The sequence below is a fragment of the Pomacea canaliculata genome, linkage group LG1, assembly GCF_003073045.1.
Source record: "Pomacea canaliculata isolate SZHN2017 linkage group LG1, ASM307304v1, whole genome shotgun sequence".
Classification (NCBI taxonomy): Eukaryota; Metazoa; Mollusca; class Gastropoda; order Architaenioglossa; family Ampullariidae; genus Pomacea; species Pomacea canaliculata.
Window position 1 is genome coordinate 10,654,010 of NC_037590.1, and position 25,862 is coordinate 10,679,871.

At 45.2% G+C, this 25,862-nt stretch overlaps 2 protein-coding genes across 3 annotated transcripts; one reads left to right on the forward strand and one right to left on the reverse strand.

The window, feature by feature from the left end:
* Window positions 1–1,061: 1,061 nt before the first annotated feature.
* On the reverse strand, window positions 1,062–17,629 carry LOC112562060 (neurexin-1-like). The gene is made up of 4 exons (XM_025235052.1): window positions 16,780–17,629; window positions 2,511–2,725; window positions 1,451–1,888; window positions 1,062–1,201 (listed from the first exon to the last, which is right to left on the reverse strand). Exons 1-3 carry the CDS (start codon window positions 17,531–17,533, stop codon window positions 1,511–1,513), a joined length of 1,347 nt encoding a protein of 448 aa, XP_025090837.1. The 5' UTR covers window positions 17,534–17,629; the 3' UTR covers window positions 1,062–1,201; window positions 1,451–1,510.
* Window positions 17,630–17,822: 193 nt separating this feature from the next.
* LOC112562091 (protein FAM207A-like) lies at window positions 17,823–25,862 on the forward strand. Of its 2 annotated transcripts, none has more exons than XM_025235104.1 (6): window positions 17,823–17,910; window positions 20,106–20,251; window positions 20,787–20,976; window positions 21,353–21,503; window positions 21,865–21,924; window positions 25,552–25,862. In XM_025235104.1, exons 2-6 carry the CDS (start codon window positions 20,120–20,122, stop codon window positions 25,673–25,675), a joined length of 657 nt encoding a protein of 218 aa, XP_025090889.1. In that variant the 5' UTR covers window positions 17,823–17,910; window positions 20,106–20,119; the 3' UTR covers window positions 25,676–25,862. The 2 variants fall into 2 exon arrangements, with proteins under 2 accessions (XP_025090889.1, XP_025090881.1); XM_025235096.1 differs by lacking the exon at window positions 17,823–17,910 and adding an exon at window positions 19,539–19,649.

Genomic DNA, 25,862 nt, shown 5'->3' on the forward strand with positions numbered 1-25,862 from the left:
TTATTAAGTAACGAAGGAATAAAAGAAAGTATAAAACAATTATAAAAAGAAGTGGGGAAGGACTGGAAGAAAGGAGACAAATGGACGGAGGGAGATAAAACAGAAGAGGGAATGGATGAAAGTGATGGTGGCAGAACAAGAATGCCTCCTAATGTCAGGGTGACCAACTATTTTTAGTAAACGGATACACTCCTTAACTTTCGACCGACATTGTTTACATCAAGACTAATGCGCCAACCTGGCACCCAGCCTATAAGCGGCACTCCTACAGATAAAATATATTTTAAAATGCATACAAGGGCAGCTACGTGGACAAGACTACGAAAAGGCGTAACCGTCACGTCTATGGCAGTCCCTAATGCCGGACTCACACCCTTGCACCCTTTCCCTTTGACCCTTCACCTCTCTCAATGAAGTCGATGTTCAGCAGGGTGTCTCTGTCGGCGTAGTACACGTCCAGCTCGTCAAGGGTGGCCAACTGGGTACCTCCTCCCCTCAGGATCATCGACCCATGTACATGTGAGCAGTGGGCCGCGTCTCTTGGGGCCTGTAGGTTGGGTTAGGCTGGTACCCGTATCGCTGCAGGTTGACGTACAACGAGATGCCGTCGTTCGGGTGCCATGACACCTCCACAAAGTACCAGGCGCGAGGCTGCAGGCCTTGGTAACGGGTCTCCCAGAACTCGGTGGATTTCTGCAAAATCGTGAAGTTTTACGCTCACAGGCAATGAACCCAAGCAAGCAACATTATCCACTCGGGATACGAGAGAATTTTAGGTAAATGATAATTATAGTATCCGGTATTAACCACAAAAGCTGCAACGGAATGAGGAGAGAAAAGGGATGAGTTAAAACAAACCGTGATGTCTTTCTTACCCTTGCATTGGCCACCAGCTGGGTGCCGTCTTGGTACACCCTGACAGACGGAGATGACAGCAGGGTTGCTGGGCCGTTGTCCAGACGACCGAATGTCACCCAGAAGGAGAAGTACAACCCGTATTCGCACATCTGAAGGTCGGCTATGCACGTACCCGACATGTCACCCAGGTCCGCGTACGACCGGCTACCCGTGAAGGACAAAGCGCCCTCTATCTTGCCACTTCCCCTGTTGACCGGACCGTACACCCGAGCTGAGAGTCCTTCGCCTGTCACCTGGTCCTGCTGCATCTCATCCATGGATAGGTAGTAATGGTAGATGGGACCTGAATTGAATGTTGCCCAAAAATAAGCACTGCGAATAGTTAATCCCAGTCCAGTCGATAATGTTACAGCTCTTAAAATGTTTAACTGCTACACGACGAAAAGCTCTGGTTACTCAAAAAGCTCATGGGATTAGGGTGGGAGTTAGATAGGGTGGTAGCTGAAGAAAGCGGAATATATCTACAGCAAGAAATGACAAACAAAACACAGCCAAACTCCAATGCTAGCCCTAGAAGAAAACAGTTTCTCACCTGACTCTTTAACCTCAGCCTCGGTTTTAAAAGCCGACACGAAGATCAAGTCATCAACCATCACCCGTCCCAGCCGCTCAGTGCCAGTGTTGTCGTTGGCGCGGCCGACGTAGAAACCGTTGTACCGTGACGACTCAGACACAGCCTGCCGTCTGGTGGGCGTCTTGATGCGGTGAACTCTCTCCCCGTTGATGTACAGGTGCAGGCCTTCATCTTGCGACCACGTGGCTGCAACGTGATACCAACGATCCTCCAGAACGTCGCTGGCGCGCGCTCGCCATTCGCGACCATCTGCCATCTTGAAGACGACCTCCAGCTTGCCTTTGGAGTAGAAGAACGCCACCCCGTGGCTGTCCGCGCTGTGGCCGCCGTTGGACAGGTAGACGCCGCGCTGGTACCCGACTCCACGAAACTGCAGCCACATCGCCAGGAAGTAGCCTGACAGGTGAAGAAGACATGATCAAGGTTACGCCACCCGGCCAACAACACCTCATCACAACTTGGATCGTGGACCCTAGAACTATCCAGTGGTTTTTAAACGGGTGGCGGCAAATGCTGCTTGGTATGACATTTCGGTTGAGGGTATGGAAGAGTTATAAGCATCTAGTACAGGCTTATTCATGTACTTTAAGTTACGAATTTGATGTCTACCTGTACACAGGTGAAAATGATGATATTTAAATCTTGTCTTCCCAACCCCCATGGAAAGTAGTTTACTCCCTATTTATTTCATGAACTAAGGACAACCATTACACAAAAATTATCCGGTTGGTCTTTAAGTCACAAACATTATCCACCCGGTATTTAAAGTCCCAAATGTAGACATTTTCAGGGTATGTTATTACAGCAGAAACAGACAGCCTAGTGGTTAGACATCTTAACCTGAAGATACAAACAATGCCACCCAAGCTGTGGAATACCCGACTCCTTACTGCCCTGAGGAGTGTAAGGCAGCAAGGGAGAGCTGGGTACCTTACACGAACAAGAGCTTTCTCTGACTTAACAGGGTCTCTCTAACACCTCATTATCCAATTAACCTGCGGTTGAAGCTGTCGCTCACCTTTGTCGCAGCGTGCCAGGTCGCCCATGCACTCCAGGCGATGGGGGCGCCGGTGACCCTCAGCCACTGGGACCGGCCGTCGATGACCAGCGCGTTGCGTCTCACCCCCTGGGTCAGCTGCGCTCCTCCCTCCACCACACTGTCCAGGCCTGACGGGTTTACCACAGCACCGTCTATGATCTCGTCCATGGGCAGGTGGTAGCTGGCCAGGGTGTCTGAAACACCGGGCAGCACAAGGTCAAAGGTTAAACAAACTCTTCAGCCATGCAGTCATTAAGTTTACCAGGTAATCACCCCCGATATGCAGATAGACATAGACAGCCTAGACACCCAGAATATCTCACAGAAAGTTTGATAGAAGGTAAAATGAAGATGCACTTTTAAACACGGCGTCTTGTAAACTAAACGATATTATCTTGAGGGTTTATAGTTATTGTTAGAGGCGGGAAACATGGAGGTTCAGCGTGTGTATAAAGTAGCAGACGACACGTGTCCAGGTGTACATCATTGAAAGAATCTCCAAATAAATGAATCCGTAAATAGTATAGCCTGGACAGAGGGGACACATCACGAATGTATGTTTAGTATGTTAAGTGATGATATTCCACTGCATGCGTGACTATCGAAAATATACCCGAAAGCTTTAGACACCCGACTCTATTGTGTGATCATGCGAGACACTCTACCTTGCTGTCCCTCCCTCAAGTTCTCACTCTTTTTTCCCCAAATTTGTTATATTTAACATTGAGTTGTATGTCTCGAGCTGTTTTTGACACCAGAGCAAGCTTCACCAGACCGTGAAATAGCCCAAACAGGTTTCAACAGGGACTAGAAATGGAGGCAAGGTAATACGATGCCGAGAGACAAGAATTCTCCTCCAGTTCTTTCAACCACGCCTAGGGGCGAGTTCAAAGTCACACCTGCTGCTTTGTTGTTGTTTTTGTGGCAGTAATAAGATACGTGACACCTCTCTTGAAAGGATTAGCACCGCAGCAGCCATTCTATTGTCATCCAACCGACACTGAAGCATGACTAGCGAGAGTGACAGGTGAGGTGAGGTGGAGAAGGTGAAGAGATCCAGGTGAAATGCAATGATAATGCAATGATGCTGCAAGACCTAATGAGATGTACTGTTAGCGAACAGGGATGGGGGACACCCAGTCGTCCTGACAGATGCTGCAGCAGTCAACAACAGCTGCTCGGGTCTGCAGCATAATCCAGCCGTCAGCAAACTAGTGACGACAGCTTGCCATAAGCTTGTCACAAGCTTGCGAATTGGTTGCTAAGTGACATTATCTCTGCTGTCGTCTAGCGATCCTTCATGTGGTCCTACTCGACCTCAGACAGTAGCCCTGTGTAGTCGGGGGGTACGTGGGGCAGGGCACGAGGTCCTGCTACCACCAGCTGTGAGAGGAGCAGTGAAGGGTGGAGGGAGAGGAAGGAGGATGGGAGGTGCTGGAAGGGGAGGAGGTGCAGGAGGCGGTGGGCGGTCGCGTAGATTGCCCTTAGAACATCATACATGGCAGCAGCTAAAAGGTGAAAAGTGTGAGTCACAACGAGGTCCCGCCAACAATGGGAGGAGGCGAGCGAAGGCTTTATCCCAAAACTGTTGGAGCGACTGAGAAAACAATGCGATGTGACGATAACCAGCGCGTCTGTGTTCGTGTGCTCGCGCGCGTGCGTGTCTGTGTGTGCGCGGGGGTGTGGGTAGGGGCGCACATCGACTATCTTTTTCTTGCACCTTGTTGTGAGATGTAGTTTCTGGTGTCCTTTGACACCTAGCAGTACACATGCATGTGACTTGCATCCACTTCACGTCCGTAAGTATATCGGAATAGTGCGCGATATGTTGTGTGAGAGAGAGAGAGCGAGAGAAAATAAGTGAGCAATAAGTGAAAACAGAGAAATAAATGACAAAGGGGTATTTTCTCAAGACTGTTCTCTAAACCATGTACTATATTGCTATAGTAACTTTCAAAAAACCCATAAATCGTACAGATTATGAATATTTATTTACACACGTTTCGCAATTGTTTCTATGATCACATGCAGGATTAAGACACGAGAAGGACTAAGATTAGGCGCTATCGTGTTGCACACCAGATTATCTCCAACAAGCTGTCATAAAGAACAGCTCACGCCGCCCTCTTTTCTGGCTCCGTTAACCTTTCCAGCACTTTCTCCTTCGGAAGTGTGTTGACCTTTGCACGTCGTCTCATTGGCCGATTGCTGTCAGATTACTTCCGCCAGTGTTATTCTATTGCTGCAGTTGCTGGTCTCGCGCATCCACCTGTGCAGTCTGGGAAGATTTTCTACCCTCGTGCACACACGAGCGGCTGTGTTGTCTTTGATGATATCATCAGCTGCTGCCTCTCCCTTTCTCTCGAACCCTCGTGACGTCATCCAAAGCTCGACTATCCCGTCTTGCATTGTGCTGCACCTCAGTCTTACGTCCCCTTACGTCATGGGATGCTCTCCCCTACAGGAGTGAGCTTGTACGTGTGTGTACCTCCCGTGGTGACAGGGTAGAGCTGCAGTGTTGAAATGTCATTTCACAGCACAGCAAACCAAAACATTAATAACGGTCCTGAACCCTTCGGTCTCTGCGCGTGAAGGAATGTGTCCCAGGTCTTCCAGATCAGCCAGACCTGGCCAGAGGTCCAGACAGGAAAAACTTGTCCGACGGGTTTGTCCCGCCGGCTAATTATACCCCTCCCCTCCCTCCCCTCCCCCCTTTGTTGCGAGTTGGTTTTGTCCCCCTGCGCCACTCACACCTGCGCGAGGTTCCGCCTCGCTGGTCTGGAATTCACCTTTTGTGTGAGGGGATAAAACCTTGTAAAGCGGCTGCAGCTAAGGTTGGATGAACACAGGTGAACGTTGGTGAACATGCCTGCTGACTGACAGGTAGCATTGACCGTTGGATGTATTAAATTTTTTTTTAAAAAGAGACAAGACGTTATACAGCTTGCTTGCAACTGTAAAACAAGGTGCAACGTCGGCATATCTTTGGAAGCCACCGCCCACCCTCTCCCCAACACCTTACTCTTCACATGACCAGTCAGCTGACAAGTGGAGTTTACATGCGTGTTAGCAATTAACGAAGTTGCCTTTTGTAGCAAAAGAGAAGCTGGAGCAGCACAGGGGAGCTTAGTGTAGTCTGCGAGTGAGCGGCGGTGGAGGCGGTGCACGCCCACGCTGTACCCTACAACAGCCGTGCCCCCTACAACAACATCAAGGCTAGGTGGCTTTGTGGCTTGACTGCCACTTCCTACAGGCTTAGAATTCGAACCGCACCTCCTCCAGCACGCCTTGTGACACGGCATGAGAACGGCGAGGCACAGGACATAAACGAAGTCTGCTAACCGAAATCAACGGGTTTTCTTTACACCAAAGATTTAAATTGCTTGCAGGGGCAGGGCAGGGTCATTAAGACATGTGAGTGTTGAGCTCATGTCACGGTGCCACCTGTCAGTTTAAGAGAGGCATTTACAGAGTTATGACCAGATTATAGTTATCCAGGGCAAGGTGTGTTCACAGGGTGTCACAAAGTTCATGCTGTCCATGTTCCAGAGTACACAGACCAGGTTAGGAGCTGGGCCGTCTGTGTGTACATTACTACAATCACAGAGATATGGTGATGTTGAAAGACAATTTATAATGTGCCTGCATGCTCAAATTTTAGATGGCCAAAATTGTATGCACCTCTCTCTTATGGATTTTTAAAATAAAAAAAATAGTTTATCTTAGAACTCCAGACAACAAAAATAGTGAAACTTGTGACTACACAGACCTGGGCGACCAAATAAGGTCTGGCAAAGGAATGACAGCCTAGCCTGACCCGACACAGAACTTCAATAATAAATTTAATAATAATACAACTGTAGGTAAGGCTAAATTGTATCAAACCTAGAGTACCGAGGGAAGCCCACAGCAAGCAATGTAGCACAGCACTGCCACAGCCAAATATCTGAGCTGGGAAATGAAAAGATGGGGGCTAAATAACCTTGTGGGTATACACTGCCGTTGTCATGGCAACAGTGGCACAGTTCCTCATAGGAGGCTTGGGTACATGCAACATCTGCTTAGCACCGCAGACCGAGGCTAACCAGCTTATTCACCGGACTATAAAAAAGTCACTGAAGGAATATTTATTAGGGAAAAATGTACCAGGAACAGTGAAGACAGGAATGAATAAATGAAAGAAAAGCAAAATACGAGGGAAAGGAAGGAGACATGGGGTGGCTGTAAGAAGACGGGTACGGTTTGTCAGCAAGGGGTGGACGTAACAAGACAGTTTTGTCTAAAGCTGGTGACTGGTGGAAGAGGATTTAGTTTATTGAAAACAGGATATTTACTTGTGTGTTTTTATTTTACGATTGTTTTGTCTTGAACAAAGGAAACATAACACACAAAGCAAATGTTTTGTGTTGTACAGTCTGCTGCCAAACTGGAGATAAGCGAGCCAAGGGTGCGTGGGCGAGAGGAATTCGGCCTTGAGTGCAAGTGTAAAAAGATCCGACATTATTTTGCTTTTCTTAAACACACAAACAAACGCAGGATCTTGTTCTCCTAGGTCAAAGTGTAAGCACAGGTGCCACCACACTCCACAAGCTCAGCACGATGGGTTGTTTACCTTCATTACAATGCTAATGAAGTTCGCCCCGCCGTGAGCAGGCATGTAGTGGCATCTCCTCCATCTCAATGTTGCAGGCTGAGGAGGAGACTGACACACTCGGTGCACCATACCCATCAACTCACTAACAGTCAGGTTGACATCCGCTACCATTTGCTCTGCCCGTCCTGTCATTAAATCACATCATTTGAAGCCTAGTCCTTATATCGTCGGGGAGGGTGAAGTTTTTCTTAGTTAGGGACGAAACTATCCACTTCTTATCGTAAATCAGTTTGTGACAACTTGCTCTAAAGCGACAAAAAAGAAAAGAGAATGCATTGAAACTAGTTTTATTTATTGATGTAAAGATCATCCTGTCTCATAAGAACTCTCACTTTTAAAACTCCTGGTGAAGCTGCCACTTACAGGTGTTTGCCTACCTTCCTCGTTACTCCACAAACCAGCAGCTGACATCGTTTATTTGTTCAGTGAAGCTGAGCAAACGTGCAAATGTCACTGGCATCGCCCAGTCGACAGGGAGACTGACAAACGCATAGACAGAGACACAAGGTTGAGTCTTCCGTTTATCTGTCCTACCTTCTTTATTTCATTTTTTCTGTTTTCTTTTCATCGTGGTTTTTGTTTTCGTCTAGAATAAAACCGCATAACTGTGAATTTTATGTCAAAGTTTGATTACCTTGTTATATTCCTTTCTCCCGTTTTTTTTTTTTTTTGTTTTGGTCAAGTTAGTTTCGTATCTAACTTCTCTTCATGTGTAATCAACATCTTTATGAACGAAACTTAGTAGACCTGAGAATCATCATAATCAGCATTTCATTCTGTAATACATTAACTCTCTGGCACAGAAGTGGCAAATAACTTCTGCTGTTGATTTCAGAGTTCATTCCAAACCAAGAGCTCAGATTCGCCATGATGAACATCAGAAAACCACAGGCGGCAATTTGCCAGGAGGTCAAGGCTGTGATTAGTGCATTGCTAAAGGTCAGGAGAAATTGGTTAGGAAAATGCACAAAAGGACACTGCAATAGCTTCACAGGGGCACAGTATCTTCACACACTCGTGATTTTCACCATGGTGACTGCAAAGAGAAAACCTTGGCTGCTTGGCTCAGTCAAACTTAAATGAAGCTGACAGTTATTGACAGGTTGTTAGATGGCAGCTGGCTTAAGTTACCGCACTAATGCTTAATTTGTGCCATTTTTTTCACTACAATTATGAGGGGCGACAAGTACATGTCGACTGACCTCAAGGTTGAACTTATGACGTCACTGAAGGCCGCGGACAATGCAAGAACGTCCAACCGGAAGTTCAAGACAAGAGTGACTACGTTCAAAGATTTGGTCCCCAGAAGGAACTAGTTATCATACCATTCATAGCTGGATGTTAACGCTAACGACGAGCTAAAAGCAAGATTTGATAAAAAGCACTTAAGGGTGCCAAATATACCCGAGGTCACACGAGAGTACACATCTTCGTAGCCTGGTAGCTCCGGTCTGATCTGTCCAACAATGCTCTTAGATGTTGTCCATAGAAATGGCGCGTGTTGCAACTCCCTGCAGCAGTCCTCAAAGACCCGGCAGGGAAATTGTGTAGAGTTCATCATCATTTGTGTTCGCTACATAACTGCATGGACGTTTGCAACAAGAGCAAGCAACTACCAGACACTCAAGCAAGTCTCACTGGATAGCTCAACGCTGTATAATTCAAGAGAGTGAGAGAGAATAACAACAGCAACAACAGTTCTTCAACGACAGCGAGAGGGAGAGAGGGGATGTGGATGGACGGGGGGAAGTGAACAAGAACGCTCGGCTTCATCTGGCAAGCAGCCAGGTGGAAAACTTGGCGGCTGTGTGACCCCCAACCATTATGACGATTACACAGTCATCATGTGCTTCGTGACACTAAACAGTCGTAACGGCCCTGACAGGCCATCGGCTGAATTCAAAATGTAAAAAAAAAAAACTTTCCACGCTTCACCGACTTCAGCTCAGTTACAGACCGATTCGTCGAAACCGTCATTGATTATCTCATTAATTTAGCCTTTTTCCTGCAGAGTTACTACGAGGCCGGCATGCAAACTTCTGATTGCAGCCTTTTGCTGCCTTCCGGACATGCGCAAACACTACCCGTGCATTCAAAAAAGAGCAGCAAATGAAACGAGTCAGATGTTTGCCAATTAACCCGCTGTGGTGGTGTGTTGGTGGTGGTGGTGGGCAAACGTTGCATTCCCGTTTGTGTGCAGAGAGACTGCACAGCACGCTACACGTACACGCGGATGCCTGGGTTGCAAGGCTGACGATGACATCATCGGCGACATGTTGGTGGGTCTGCCTTTCCAACGGCCAACGTTCGCTTCTTCTCCCAGTAACACTTGCGTCTGCTCTTTCCGACTTGGAAGTTTGAGGGTAAAGTGGTGGTAGAGGTAGTGGAGGAGTGGGTGGTGGGTTCACCAGGTGTCAACCGCACACATTAATATTATGAAGCTTTTCCGTCAGGTGGGAGGATCAAAGTCGTTTTGGGTAGGCGGGAATATATCTGTCAGTCATGTGGATGGAAAACGTGGGGGTAGCGTGTGTCAGGAAGGTATGGGGGATAAATAAGTCATGTGTGCATAATTATCAAAATTGCTATATGCGCGAGGTACTTCATATTCGCTATCCTAGAGAATCGCTGTTCACTGTAGACCGGTGATCACAGCTCCCATCGCGCTCCAGTCATGCGTGTTGGACTGTTGCTAAACGACCACATGTACTCGCCACCCTTCTTTGCGCTGTTGATGACAATGTGCACCTTGCTGTCGGACTCACAGCACGTGAGCATTGATTGTAAATACCCGCTTACCTGACGCACCCTCGGCTGTGTGCTGTGAGTAAAGCGTGAATCATGTACTTCTGCTGCTGCTGGGATGGTTGTGGTAGTGGTTGGAGACAAACATTACGTGGGATCTCGTAAGATGACACTGCTGGATATTTTGTTCAGTTAAAATTAATTAAAATTTAATATAAAAAAGAAATGGAGAATGGCGAGCTAGACAGCGATGAGTGTCAGCGATGTTTTGGCTGTGTGTAGAGCTACGGGAAAGCCTCGTTACACAGCAAACCGGGGAGAAGGTTCGATACCTGAGCGACAAGCTGTCACTGGATGTTATTTTCAATGTGTGCTCTTTCTCTTTGCCAAGGTAGAACGATAGGTCTCATGTCTGCAGAGATCAAAGGGACCCTCCACAGGTAACATAAGCCACTCTGAGCTTGTGAATCTGTTAGCACCTCGTTCTGTACATCAGAACTCCAGAACTAACAGACGATGTATGCAATTAAATCGCTAGGTCGGTTTGCCCCCCTCTACCTGGAGGATGCCATTGTCGATCGGTGTGACCTGATTTATCCTCAGGTAAAGACTGCTGTCCTTGGCGGAGGAACACGGCGGGTCGATTCAGCTTTACATCTCTCACTCACCTGGTCTGCCACGTGGTACAACATCCAAACCCGATTGATTTATATATATATATATGATTATTAAGACTGCACGTTTGCGCATTCTATGATTTGTTTTACAATCGTATTTATATATTCCTCAAAATAAACATTCGTTTTTTTGTTTGCCCACGAAAGACATCGTGTTACCCGGTTAGTACCACTTAACCCAAGGGTGGGCAATTAATTTCCCAAGGGGCCGCGTGAGAAATTGGGATGGTTTTAGAAGGCCGGACTAATGTAGTTAACTCGGTTTTACCCAATACTGTATATATAGTATATATACTGGCGGGCGGGCCGGTCTGAGACAGGAGGCGGGCCGGATCCGGCCCGCGGGCCGCCCCTTGCCCAGGTCTTACTTAACCCCTTTTGTCGCCTCCATAACCACTGGTAGCATGGCTGAAATTTTGTTACAGAATAATTTGTGGAACAAGTCGCCTCGTCTCAGGTGTTGGATGGGGGAAATGATCATGATGATGATTATAATAATTATTATTATTGGTGATGATTCTTTCTTGTACATTACACTCCCCTGTGAAGTCATTCAATGCACTAAAGGGTGCAGTGTTGGCGACATTCCAAAACAGGGGTTCCCAGCCGACTGACACTGAAAGCACAGTGTTTCTCGCCACAGCGAACACATGTACGAATGCCCACACCCACCTCATCCGCCCTCGTCACAAGCATCTTTGTGCTGCACTTCTTTCTCTTTTCCATGTGGTCACCTCGTGCATCTCACAGCCTTAAAGCGAGAACAGGGAGGCTTCTGTCTCCCACGCCACATTGTGGGAGCAGTTCTCAAGGAACTGAAGTTTGTTGACCTTTCACCTTACTTGTGACAAGCCATAGGCGTAACAGTTCAACAATTCCTCTGTGAAATTCAATCCTGTCATCAAATTACATTCGAACCGGGTCCTATTCTGTAGTCTAAACGATGTCATATTCCATGGTGTGGAATACAACACTAACAACTGGATATTCTGGTGAAAAACACACACTAGCACCCAGGGTGTTTCTTCTCACACGTCCAAGCCACCCGGACTAGCGGTACCGGCCCCGGTCAAGGGTCGCACATACATTTTTTCACCAACAGGTGTCTCTTCTCTAGAGAGGAGTATTTTTTAAAATCACAAGCCACAGACAGTCAGAGAAATGCTAATGTGTTTTTGAATACCACCCTCTCAGATGGACCGAGGAGTTAGCGGGGTTTAATGCGAGTCTTCTCTTGCTTTGTGTGTAACCCTGACAATGGAACCCCGGTGGTCCCGACGCTCAATGCCTGTTAACCTTCGTTTGACTCAAATCTCTTAATACCCAGTGTCTCATATGTACGAATGATTTTCGACTACAGCTAAACAATACTACTTATTAAACTTATCATACAGTTGACTTTTGTGTTGTCTGATGTCCGTACATCCCGAGAAAAAATTAACACGAAGGGAAACCCTTGTTAAAGGAGTGAGAGGAAACCACTTATTTGTTCAAAAACCATCATCTTTTTTGATTTGCCTTTGTCTAGTTCGACTTCACAAGTGATAAAATTAATGTATGAACCCAACTAAAATTATGTACGGCAACCCAAAACAACCACACACGCATCTACACCTGTATTTACTGTGGGTACATAAACACACTCCTCAAAAACATTTTCAGCAACGCGAAGGAAACACAGATGGTCCCGCCATTCAGACAGATGTTCTAGCCGACGACGGATCCCGTGTACAACATCGACAACAATGCAGCACACAGCCTCTTGGGTTGTGTTGGGATGGGGTTGGGAGCGGTGAGGCTCACAATCAGCGGCATTTTTTTTTTAACCCAGAAAACCGTCAAGATGTAAAATGGGGGGTGATGCGTTCTCCCTGTTGTAAAGGCATGAGAACAGAGGAAACACAGTGACACCTGCCTTAATACCCTACGGTGTTCCCCACAGACAAGGCATTCCCCTCCCCTACTTAGGCCGTTGGTCCATTTCGTTCGTCCTCGCCACACGAGGCCAACAGTAGTCAGTCCTGCCTGGGGTCTCCTGTCGGCGAGTTGGTGTCTCAGGTGATCACAGCGGTACAGAAGGTGACAGACGAGCTGACACCCAGAAGAGATGTTACACCTGACTGATGTGCGCATTCCTGAGCAACAAGCCCACCTTCGTGGACATGGATGACTGAGGCAGTTCGTGGTGGACCCTGGTAAACACCTGCTCGACCTTCTCGTTTGTCGCAACGACCAGCGCCGTTAGGACTAAAGTCATTCACCCCTGATCAGACAGTGGTCTGTTGATAAAGTGTGAAGAGGCGGGACTCGCAAACACTTCGCCTGTTGACAAGGGCAATTGTGAACAGGATAGAATGTGCACTTAGTCAGGTCGGTTATTACTTCCACTGTGGGACTGATGTCTTGTTCACATAAATGAAGTGTAAGCGCGTGGGCGTCTGCCATTAACTGTTGACCTCCCAAGGCACTGAGGTCAATGTCAGGCTTTTCGTAATTCCAGCACAAACACTGTTAATTCTTTTTTAAACTTTTCCACCTTAAATAAATAACAAAATTTTGAAAGATATAAAGGACTATTGATAAGTACAATATTTATTGTACATCAGCCAGTAGGCATTAAAAAACTTAAGTGACTTTCAGTGTCATAGAATTGGCAAGCATCAGCCAGTCTTTGCCAAAATAAAGTGTTCCACCTGCCTGCTTTCCCACTTCAAAAGAGGTGAGAACTCAGAACGAGGCTGCAGTGAACAGGTACGCTCGGCCTTCTGCTCTGTGTAAAGCACTGACACTTTCAAGGACGGATGTAAGCTTTTTTCCCACCTGACCTCCAGGTAGACCGGTCACGGTCTGTAGAGTGGTGATGCTCCAATCCACGAGTGAAGTGAAGGTTCACTTCTATTTATTCTTACCCATTAACAAACCGAAAAGAAATTACACGCCTGACATAAAGGGGTCAGGAATTTGCTCTGACATGGCAGGAGCAGGATAGAAATATGCTGTTGTCAGCCTTTCCAGCTGAAACATCTTCCTAAGAAGGATCCTTTGTTTATTCGGTATATCTTTCACTCTTTCATTTTATCTCTGACACACACACACAAACACACGCACGCGCACGCCAGAGATAGGAGCGTGCACATGAGGCATGCAGAATGTTGCTCTTGAAAGACCAGATGACAAGCAACTGTTGTTTCCATAACTCTGTTCAGTCCATATCTTATGGATCATGGTTCATGGCTCGTGGCTCATGCACTTTTTCGAGATTCCACCATGTTAATTCCTCTTCTTTCTCTAAAAATTCAGCTGAGCTCTAGGAATTCTTCTGGAGCCACTCTTTCCTTTTCGGTCTTTGAGCTTTTTCATTGTCTTTAGTGAAAAGATATAATTTCGTTGGGGAAAAAAAAACATTAATTGGTTCAGGTATGTGCACATTTTAAAAAGAAAGGATGAAGGCATTAATTACATTTCTCACCATTTCTGCATGTATGTATTTTTCTTTGCTAATATTTCAAACTTTCACAGGTAAGGAGCTGAGATGGGTAGAGAAACTTCAGATATTGTGTACACAATATAAACGATATTTATATAGTTATTTACATATATTCGAGAATAAAGATATTTGCACAGGATGCAGGCTGTAGTTTTGTAGCAAACTGCAAACTGTAAACATCTATATTATGTATAAGATCAATAGCTTCAATAAGGTTTATTTATAAAGTATTTAGCGACTGTAGTATGGAATACTTTTGCAAGTGGTATGCAGTTTGTTATGAATATCTGTGTATACAAATGTTGAATCATGGCCAACAAGAAGGGTGAGGTCTTGGCAACCGCTACAGATGTCGGGTGGATCAACGCTGACGAAGCACACCATCGCCAATGACTACACAGCATTTCGCCATTTACTCCATTCGTGTTTGATTCCGGTATGTGGAATACACCTGCCAGCACGCGCATGCGTCATCAAGGTACGACCTTCGAGGAAAACAACGGAGAAGAGGTGGAGGAGGAGGAGAGGGGTGAGGAGAGGAACACAGCTTACTGAGAAAACAACTTATTCTCTCCCTTCATGTTACTCTTGTTTACAATACTGTTTCATCTTGTGACTTATTCATCAGCTGGTACATCCGGGGCTCTTTCACTGCTTTGTCTATTTTTTTTTTAAATTTTATAATCTTATTGTGTGCGTCCTTTAAAACTATTTCTAAACAAAGTAATGTCTTTTGTAACTTATCTTCCCTTCTTCCCCATGTTCGTGTTCCTCTCTCACATACTGTTCGCGGTCCCCCAGCTATCAAGTGTCCCTCGACAGAATGGGTGACGTTTGCGGAGGACTATCTGATATCAGAGAGAAATGAAGTGTGGCGAATAATAGTGCTCCGATCATATTTTGTGCACTTGGTGGGTAGGGCAGTGGATATAAGAAAGACACGCCAGTTTTATCAATGGACCATGAGATATCTCACACTGTCTCGAAATCTATAAAGGATGTGATTCAGTGAACACGTGTGATGTAACGGACGGGTCAGCTTACGGTGGAACTGTTCCTGAATCTGACATCTGCTAATTTCTTACACCTCCCTCTTTGTTACCACCGCCCTACCCCTCCATCAGTCCCACACCTTAAACCAAAGCAGGTTTGTTGATAGGTTTTCTAAACATTTCATACCTGCACCATCCTTCAACACTAACCATGACGCCCACGACAACCTTTTCTTTCGAATTTTCCCAACTGCTTGCAAGGAAGGGTATCAGGCGACTATTTGAAGCTCAATGCGAAAATATTTGTGCCGACTTGTACAGTGTCTGTCTGCTCGTCTTTCTGTTTGAAAGCATATTACCTCGCCCCATATGTTGCGTGCATGGAGTCAAACCAGCTGTCAACATCTACTTTGCCTCCCCGCCCACCCCTTGCTGCCCCCTGCTTTAGTTGCCTTCCTCCGACCCTCCTGCCGACAACCTGCAGGTCAAGCACTGGCAATGTCGAGCCTCCTGCAGGTAAGACTCAGCCCATCCCTGTGCGTGAGCTCGGTGAAAGCTCTCGCCATACCTATATACACGAGGATGCTCTTAACGCCTTCTTCCCTCGCTACTTCAGCGCTGATGTGAAGAAGTCCGGTCTAACCTGCTGCCGTTTACTTAGCGAGTCTGATGCGACTCGACATATATATACACTGTGCCTTGGCAGCCAAAAAAAAAAGTGTGTGTGTGTGTGCACGCCATTTGCATACATACAAATATAACATGCACACACATTTAGTCGTGAAATGCCTTCTAGTATTCCTTCTCTTTTCTTTCCTTCATCCACCTGACTGCTTTGTTCTGTCTGTCTGGCAGCCTTGGTGTTTTCGCGGCTTTTGTTTGTTTGTTGTTTTTTTTAAGGAGTGTAGGACTGAGAGGAGAATGGGGGTGGGTGTTCAGAAAGAAAATAACCTTGTTTTCAAGAATGGGAGACAAGCCTTGCCCCTTGAATAAGGCTTGGGCGACAAACATCAGGTCGGTGTCAATTAGTTTTAGTTTTTCCATCTTTTTCAACATTTTCTTCCAATATGCGCTTGCAATCTTCTGTGAATGAACTAGTGCGCATGGCATGTGTAATATTTTAGAGACTTTCTCAAATATAAACATTATTAAAAATGCATTGAGTTTATTATTATACGTTGTGTACCATCGAATATTAGAAATAAGAATGTTTTCTAAACACTATCATTCTTTTGAGCCACCCAAACATTTCAGTGTATCAATAACAGTTGTATAATACCAGCTTGTAATCTGGGGATAGCATTCGTCTATAATCCTGTGATTTGTACGCTTCTTGTTTTATGACTGATAGAGATATATTTTTATACATTCTTAGTCTTTGCTTTTATTTCCAGTGCCACTGCCAAGCTCAGTGAGCGTAATGACCCCAACAGCAAGTTACCAGTCCCATCCTTTTTATTAAGGAAAATATGTGTATCACTATTAATAAAAGATGTATGGTCAGTCAGGAAAAAGCAGCAATCAATATAAAGATGTAAAAGATGGGCTGGAAATGAGACTGACGATGGCGTGGATAAGAATTTAGACGTGACATTAGTAAGCTCACCTCAGAGACAACACTGTCTTAGAACCACATTTTAAGTCGAGTGAAAGACGACAGACAAAGGGATAGGCCAAAAATAATTTCCCTTACCTTTGTGACATTCTCGTTTGTACTTGCACTCGCATCCAGACCCGTTATCGGCGCTGATGCAGGGGCAGTCTTCGGGGCACGAGTTCTTGACCTCACAGGCCTCGGCGGGGTCGGAGGTCACGCCCTGCCCCTCCACCAAGGAGGCTCGCACTGGGATGCAAGAGCAGTTGAAGTATAAAATATTCCGAACGTCGCCACGAAACTTCTCTGTGAAGAAGGCCGATGGCAGGGCCAGCCCTCGTAGGTTGTTGGCGTAGCTGTTGGGCACGCCACCGAAGAAGATGTAGTTGTTCTGCGCCGGGTCGCGGCCGAACTCAAAGTCGGATCCCAGAGCCACCTTGCTGGTCTGGGTGCCGTCCACCAGGAGCACGGTCTCCATGCGGTTGCGGCGGATCTCCACACGATGCCAGCGACCGTCGTTGAGCGGTTCCGTGTTGGCTTCGATGTCCACATAGCGGTTCTCCTCGCCAACGAAGTTGATCCACAGACGCACAGAACCTTTGGTCAACGCCAGCTGCAGGTAATCGTAGCGGCCATTGTCATCCGTGTACAGCAGCAGTGCTGTGGGCTGACTGGTGCGGAACTCGAAGCTGAGGGAGGCGTTGTGGCAGGCATTCCACTTGGGGTAGCGAGCGTAGGTCTCGGGCTGTCCCAGGAACCTCAGACCCTCGGACGAGGACGCCAGCAAAGTCAGCACAATCACCACCACTGCAGGAAGAAACGTCCGTAATGCTAACACACAGTCACCAGCCATGATGACCTGATCCCAGGTCTCTTTTAATAAAGCGATTCACTGTCCTTTATTATTATTATTTTGAATCGCTGACACCGACAGACTAGTCCCAAAAGGTGACTGTCCTTGTGGTTATTTCCTCTCGTGAAGAAAATAGCTTTCTCTTACTACCTCGGCTGCTGTGCAATGCCGGCTCTATGATCCATGAAACACTAGCAGCTCCAACACATGTTCGTTCTCCGTTCTTCCCTTTTCTGTCCGCGCGGTGTTGTGTTCTCAGGTACGACAAACCTCCCGCTTGCAGTGCACTCCCCTTGTGTTGTCGCACACGCACACTCAGTCTGTTCCTCCTCGCGTCTTGGGCCGAGCAAGGCCGCCAAGTGCCGAAGGGAGGTGAGGTGAGTGTTGGTAAACTTGTCTATCGCCACTCCTCGTTCCTCGTTCTTCCAGTATGCGAGTGGGCCCACCGCCCCCTCCTTGCTTGATGCTCTCCTTCACACCGCTGCTTTGCAGTCGAACCCCCCGGTCTCCGCTCGGGGGCTGCACAGTACGCTGCGCAGCACACACGCGCACGCGCACTTGAACATACGTCACCACACAGGGCGCACACCGGGTCGACTGTTTAGCCAGGTAGGGCACAGGAAAAGGGCCCGGCGGCGGAGCGAATGTTGGTATGTCGCTTTCTACTGTGGGGACGATGTTACTATTCATAACCGTTCTGCTGTCTTCCCCCGCATGTCGCGCACGACGCGCTGCCTCGACCTGAATACCCAGAGGGAAACCCACCCTCTTACGTCACTGGAAATCGCGTGTGCAGTTACCATGTCAAAACTGTCACTGTTGACCTAGTAAACCTGCATTAATATGGCGACCCGACCGCGTCATACTTCTGGCTCCTTTGTCCCACTCGGTTATTATAGGGTTGTTCAATGCCGAGAACAGTAATAAAGTGTGCTGGAGACGGTTCTTTTCCGAGACCAAGCGCACACACATAAACTAATAATACACGTCAATTTAATGGTAGCTTTAAATCGCTTTATTAATTTCAAGGGGAGACAATGATTCACATGCCATATAGGGTTGTCCACTCCGTCATTCTAATGTCGATTTGTTCCCTTGATGACTATATTATATTCCTCGGTATTTAACAGATAACTGGTTTTAGATTGAATTTAGATGGACAGCAAAACTAACATATCCTCGTTTTCAGATTGAATTTAGATGGACAGCAAAACTAACATATCCTCGCAAACCGACAGTGATGCTGAGATGATACTGTATCTTGTTGCAAGCTAGAGGGATCTATTACACGCAATCGCATACATGGACCATGAGAGTCTTTAATTAAAATTATCTGACAACTGTTATCAGTTATGTTTATTGCGGGGAAGATATAAAAGGTAAATTAGGTCATCTCCTGTGCCAGACGTCAAAGTTTACTCGCAGATTTAATTGCCATCATCGGCATTACAGTTTGGTGTAAAGGCTGCCAGAAACTGCGTCAGTCCTGCCATTTCCTCCCGTCATCTCTTAAATGTCTTTAACTTTCTTTACACCATCCCATTCAAACACAACATAAATTTACAAAAGCTTGCACCAAATAAACAATTAACTTCCCAAAGCATAAGGCTTACGACATGGGATATTAGTTCGTGGTTAACACACTCGCTCTTCCCGAACTAACAGAGCCCTTCGTGCAGACTGAATCTTTTTCTTAATATGGGACACAAAGTAAACCACATACATTTAATCATGGGGAGGAGCTGCTGGCACCATGAATGTGCTGACACCGTCTTTTTTCTCGCTAACATTAAAAAAATTCAGATAAAATCATTGTAACGTTTTCATAAGCAGGGGAAGCAATGCCCGCTTAACTATAATTTATTTTCAAAGACTTCCCTCCCTTTAAAACTTTGCGTTGGTTATTGAAAAACTTAAGGTCATTTTTTTGAGATAGAAATATATTAAATGATTATTGTCATAGAGTTAAACTTTTTCATAGTTATGAAAGTTTGCTAGAGACTGCATCGTGGACAGTTAGTACCACAGATTTATGTAACTAGTACGAGAACGAGGAGGAGACTACTCTCTTCCTTAAATGTTTCAAGATGGCGGTTATCATGTGTACGAAGTAAATGTAAGTTACTAACATCGCTACTAGGCTGTTCGTCATATGATTATTGTCCTTATAATACTATTTTGATATAGACTTTTTTCAGCGGGTATTTATAAGGAGGAAAAGATCCAATGGGAATTTTTTTTCTGGAGGATGAAATGCAGTGAATTTTTTAATGTCATCATAGAACAAGTCCACAGAAATTATTAGGTAGAAGTTCTTAAAATTTTTGAGTAAAGCGTACGGTATTATACTATTAACTATCTTGAAAAAGAAGACGCCATCCAAACTTTTAAAAGAAAAATCAGTTTAAAATCTAAAATAGTAGATTGTATTAAGGCATTGTGAGGTCTGTAAAGCATGTAAGAAAATTTGCTTGATAAATTATTAATTTATTACACAGGCATAATGTGGTTAAATTCTTTAAAAATAAAAAAAGCATTGGTCAGTTATTAAGGCTATTTTTTGTCTTCCTAGATCAAAAAGGCACAATGGGAAAGGTGAAACGTAGCAGACAAAAGCTACACATTTCTACATCTACTGCAAAGGACCAGAGCAAAGACAAAAATCAACCAGAAAGAGAAGTGCAGCTAGAAGATGACAAAGACACTAAGTCCGAAAAGGTCAAGTGAAGGGCTGTCTTTTTTGGTTATCAATCAAAACTTTTCTGGTGTAAACGATGAATTATTAAGCAAATGTTTTATACAAGTGTGAAGATTTCTATTGGTCTTACCATTTTGAGATACATGGGTGTCACCTTTATATATAGTAATACAAGGATCGCATCACATCAGAAGCAAGTATAAATTTAACATTGAAATTTATTTTCATTTGATTGTAGAGACATCAGGTGATATAATATAAAAACGTTTTGGAAAGCTCTGTTGTCCTCTTTCTTTCACAGGTGCCCTTTGCAGATGTTTTAATCTTCTATATTTACAGGAAATCTATATTTATCTTCGATGTTTGTTAGGAAATATGTTGCTCACATCTTCTAGGTGATTGATTGGTGAGGAGTGGCCTATTTAAAAAAAGAGCTTTTTAAATTATAGCATCTCTTAGCAATGCATGGTCCTACTGTAAGAAAAGGAAAGAACATTATTTTAAAAAGAATTAAATCAAGAAAGATTTTTAAATTTACTTACTTGTATGTTATAGAGAGCAAGATCCATTGCTGGATCTAAAGCAGCCTCCAACATCTTTAAGGGTGTTAAAATCACAGCAGAGACTCTACAGCAGCACTTGCCAGACTTTGATGCTCGCAGCACTGTTACCAGCAAGACACTGAAGGCACTAAACCTGAAAAAAAAGGACAAACAAAGGATACGTCATGAACTATGGCTACAAAGTAAGGAGATAAAACTGAGTAGAGGATCTGCTTGCTTAATTATTAAGCAATTTCATCTAGGTTCAGATTGAGTTCTTTCACTTATGAATAGTAATAAGCCGACTAAAGATTTATATGGTGCAGTTCACACGCTGTGGAGCATACATAGTGTGCTTTACACAAATAAAATCAAATAACATTGAAATATAGAGTCAAAGAACTTACAGATTGTATGTGCGCCATTTGCAGTCAAGAGAAATGTAAATGCAAATATACAGCATTAAATTATCATTGCACAAAACTAGCACTACTACTAATAATAATTAAGCTTTTTAAGCACTCTCTTGACAGAAGCTGCTTGTTGTCAAGTCTAATAGAATCATAATTGTTTCTTTAGAAATGGATGCAATCACTGCTACTAAAAAAGAGAAGAGGGAGAAGCGGCGCCGTCAGCAAACTGTTATTGTTGGTGATATGTCTGGCATGACAGATGCACTACCCACATTAGAATTGTTGCTGAAAGATACATCATCATCATCATCAGTTAGGTGTGAAACTTTTTAATTTTACTTTGTATATTTATTTATGTTTTGGTACTTTTTGAGCTGAAAGTCAAAGCCAAGCATCCATTCTCTCCCTTTTCTTGCTTTCTCTTTCCCTCTGTTCTGCTGTTTTTATTCAGTAGAGAAACAGGTTCATGACATGTTAAAATGAGGAAGAATGCATGTAACTGTGGATGCAGTTATGGATATTTTCCTGGTCTAGTTAACTATGATGTGCTGAAGATTTTAGCCTTTGTTCTTCAGTTATCTTTGGAATTATATATTCCCAAACTGGGTACAGTTGAAACATTTATTAATAACTGCATTTCTGTTCCCACAAAGATTTGTTGTCTTTTTCTTCTTGCAGAGAAAAGCAAAAGAGAAAACCAAAAGGAATCCTATCAGAAAAACAGCAGCAAAAGCAGATGTACGTATATAAATGATAATGCATATCAGGATATTTTGTATTAGTACTGTATTTCTAAAATCTTGGTCACAGGTGAAAGTGTACAAGGAATATTTATCAACTGTCCAAAACATTCATGGTTTGAATGACAGAATGTGGAAGGTCATCTTATCTGCATCTGTTCAGAGCTCTAACATTGATGCAATTTTTTGTGGTTGTTCTTTATGGTTTATCTTATCAATCAAGTTCCTGTACTTTAACATCCAACTAGAGCTATTGCAAGGTGAAGTTAGCCATGCATGCATACTACATAACTATATGCAGAGAACTTATTGCTTATTATTGCACCATTGTAATACTGGTTTCCCCCTGTGGGACCCCGGGGTATGCTTGCCTAGCAAGCATTGTAAGAATAGGGTCCCTGCCATCCAGCCAGGCATGTCGTAAGAGGCGACTAAGGTGGACACCTCACCTAGAGGTAAAATAGGTTGTGGTAGGGCTAACAACCCCACCATGTAAAAAAAAATCATGTTACAGAAACTAAAAACCAGAGAACTCGTCACAGATGGCGAAGGTAATGAAGCACACTCAGGAGACTGGACTAATGACGGACGACAGCCAACCCGAAAGGGAGCTGGCGCCCCGACAGCGGATTTACTGAAGCCGAGGCAAAAGTTGAAGGTGGGGTGCTGGAACGTCCAGACCTTGTACCAGACTGGCAGGATGCTCCAATTAGTCAAGGAGTTGACACTACAACTTGGACATCCTGGGAGTCAGTGAGGTCAGATGGACCGGCACGGGAAAGAGGAGACTAGCGTCAGGACATACCATCTTGTTCTCAGGAAGATCAGACGCTCAGCACTCTGAAGGAGTAGCTCTACTCCTCAACAAGAAAACGGAAAAAGGCACTGCTGGAATGGAAGCCTTATGACCAGGCTTTTTGAGAGCAAGATTCCATTCAAAGTACACCAAGCTGACAGTGCTAGCTTGCTATGCACCAACAATGACTCTGAGGCAGAAGACAAGGATGCTTTTTACGATCAGCTCCAGGCAGCCTCAGAGAGCGTTCCAGCCCACGACATGTTGCTCATCATCGGCGACCTCAATCAAGGTGGGAAGTGACAAACACCTACAGGGAGCATGTCATGGGCAACATGGAATCGGAACCATCAATGACAACGGAGAGAGACTGGCAGACTTTTGTGAAGAAAACAACCTACTGATTGAGGCACACTCTTCCCACACAAAGACATCCACAGGCAACATGGACATCACCCAGATGGGATCACAAAAGAACCAGATAGACCATGTCATCATCAACGAAAATGGAGGAGCTCACTTCAAGATGTTAGAGCCTACAGAGGAGCAGACATTGCCAGTGACCACATCTTGTGATAGCCACAGTTTCTCTGAAGCTGCGTCGATCACGAGGAAAACAGGCACGTCAGCAGAGAGTGGACTCCGCAAACTAAAAAATCCAGCCACCGAAAGGGCCTTTGTGGAGTAAAAAACAGGTTCCAGGCACTAGGAGACCAACAAAGAGATGACCTTAGACGACTTCAATCGAGTCTTACAGGAATCAGGAGAGAAAATACTGGGCTTCCAACGGAAAAAGAAAAGAACAGTGGATTCAGAGAAGAGACATGGAAGAAGATAGAAGAGAGAAAGTCAGCCAAACAAAGAATCAACAGCACCAGATCTGAACGCCTGAAGGAACAACACAGACAAAGATATGCAAAACTAAACAAAGAGGTAAAGAGGATGGCAAGAACCGACAAAAGAGACCATATAGAGAAACTGGCAGATGAAGCAGAAAATGCAGCAAGTAAAAATGACCTGAAGACACTGTACAAGATAAACAAACAGCTAAACAACGGGTTTAAGAACAGTGATGTTCCAGTGAAAGACATGAGCGGTAATGTTATAGAGGGAGAGGCAGGAAACTACAGCGCTGGAGGGAACATTTTGAGTCGGTTCTGAACAGACCAGATCCCCTCAGCTTGCAGACATCCAGCCAGCAGCTATAGACCTTGACATCTGCACAGACCCACCAAGCCTGGAAGAAGTGATCAGCAGCAGTCAAGAACAATGAAGAGCGGCAAAGCACCAGGGGCAGATGGAATAACAGCAGAGATGTTGAAAGCAGATATAAATGTGACAGCTCCAAGCTGACTGAAATCTTCAGGCAAATTTGGGAATCAGGGCAGGTCCCTGTTGCGTGGAAGACAGGGCTCATCTTCAAGTTACCCAAGAAAGGAGATCTTGGAGACTGCAATAATTGGAGGGCATAACACTTCTTTCCCTCACCAGCAAGGTCTTTCAGCAAGATTGTTTTGTCAAGACTGACGGCAACTCTTGAGAAAGACCTCCGACCACAGCAAGCAGGATTTCGCCCCTGGGCGATCCTGCTCTGAACACATCTTCATTCTGCGACAGATTCTGGAGCAGAGCAACGAATGGAACACACCGCTTGTACATCAATTTCATCGACCTGGAGAAGGCTTTTGACAGCATCCACCGAGAGTCCTTATGGAAGATCCTGAGACATTACGGGGTCCCTGCAAAACTTGTTCAGGTCATTGCAATGCTGTACAGCGATTTCAAATCCCAGGTTGTCTGTGACACGGAGCTCACAGACCCCTTCAACGTCAGTACCGGGGTGAAGGGCTGCTTCTGTCGCCGTTCCTCTTCATCCTGGCCATGGACTGGATCATGAAGACTTCCACCAACAGTGACAGGAGAGGGATCAGATGGACCATGACTATGACAGCAACAACAGCGCTAGAAGACTTAGACTTTGCTGTGATGACATTGCCCTGCTGTCACACCGCCACAAGACATGCAGGAAAAAACAAAGGCCTTCTCAGAAACAGCTGGAAACCTTGGCTTGAAGGTCAGCACAAAGAAAACGAAAAGGATGAGAGTGAACGCCAGAGTCCAAGACAGCATCAAACTAAATGGAGAAGAGATTGAGGAAGTTGACAGTTTCACCTATCTTGGGTCCAAAATGTCAAACACCGGGGATGTGGAGGTGGAGATTCGAGCCCGACTGGCGAAAGCCAGCCAGGCCTTCGCCTCACTCAGGAGCACATGGAAGGCAAAAAACATCAGCCAGAAGATCAAGCTGAGAATCTTCAAGTCAAATGTGATCAGCACCCTCCTTTATGGATCAGAATCTTGGAAGATGACCAAAACCATCAGTAACAAGCTTTGACGTCTTCCAAAACAGATGCCTCAGGCGCATACTTAACATCTTTTGCCAAACACCATCACCAATGAAGAACTCCACCGAAGAACTGAAACCGAGTCCATCACCACGCAGGTTCAACGAAGGCGTTGGCGATGGATTGGACATGTGCTCCGCCAGCAGACAGCAGACCTTTCCAGAGTCGCCCTACGATGGACCAGACGGCCGAAGAAAACGAGGCCGCCCAAAGGAAACTTGGAGAAGAACAGTGGAAAGGGAGATGAAGGGAAAGGGCTGGACATGGGGTCACCTAGAGCGGGTTTCAGCCGATCGACATCGGTGGCGGACTCTGGTTGAGGCCTTATGTGCAACCTGATGCACGAAGAGGAATAGATAGATAGAATACTGGTTTCACAGCCAGCTGTGTTTTGAGAAACTAAATCTAACAGTTGATGTTACAGGTTGAAGGATGTGTCGCTGTTCAGGCAAGTCTTGGAGCACCCAGCTTACAAAGAAAATCCTGCTGCAACCATATCAGAACATCTAAGAAACAAACTTCTCCAAGAAGAGGAGATGGATATTTAAAAGAAAGAGTATTTGTGTGTTGTATGTGCCTATGTATGTGTGTGTGTTTTGGATACAAATTTGTGCTTTGACATATTTACAGATATGTGGATATAAAAGAAGCAAACAAACTGTTAAAAAGCACTTTGAATAGAATTTGTGTGGCTGCTGGTGCTGTCAGATTTGAAAACCATTTGTGAAAACTTGA

Excerpts from the sequence above, each read along its gene's own strand:
- LOC112562060 (XM_025235052.1), bottom strand. The coding sequence starts at position 17,533 with ATGGCTGGTGACTGTGTGTTAGCATTACGGACGTTTCTTCCTGCAGTG. Across the intron at positions 2,726-16,779 it reads CAAACGAGAATGTCACAAAG|ACACCCTGGCCAGCTACCAC; the intron begins GTAAGGGAAATT and ends CCGGTGTTTCAG. Across the intron at positions 1,889-2,510 it reads CCTGGCACGCTGCGACAAAG|GCTACTTCCTGGCGATGTGG; the intron begins GTGAGCGACAGC and ends TTCACCTGTCAG.
- LOC112562091 (XM_025235104.1), top strand. The coding sequence starts at position 20,120 with ATGGGAAAGGTGAAACGTAGCAGACAAAAGCTACACATTTCTACATCT. Across the intron at positions 20,977-21,352 it reads TCATGAACTATGGCTACAAA|AAATGGATGCAATCACTGCT; the intron begins GTAAGGAGATAA and ends TTGTTTCTTTAG. Across the intron at positions 21,504-21,864 it reads TCATCATCATCATCAGTTAG|AGAAAAGCAAAAGAGAAAAC; the intron begins GTGTGAAACTTT and ends TTCTTCTTGCAG.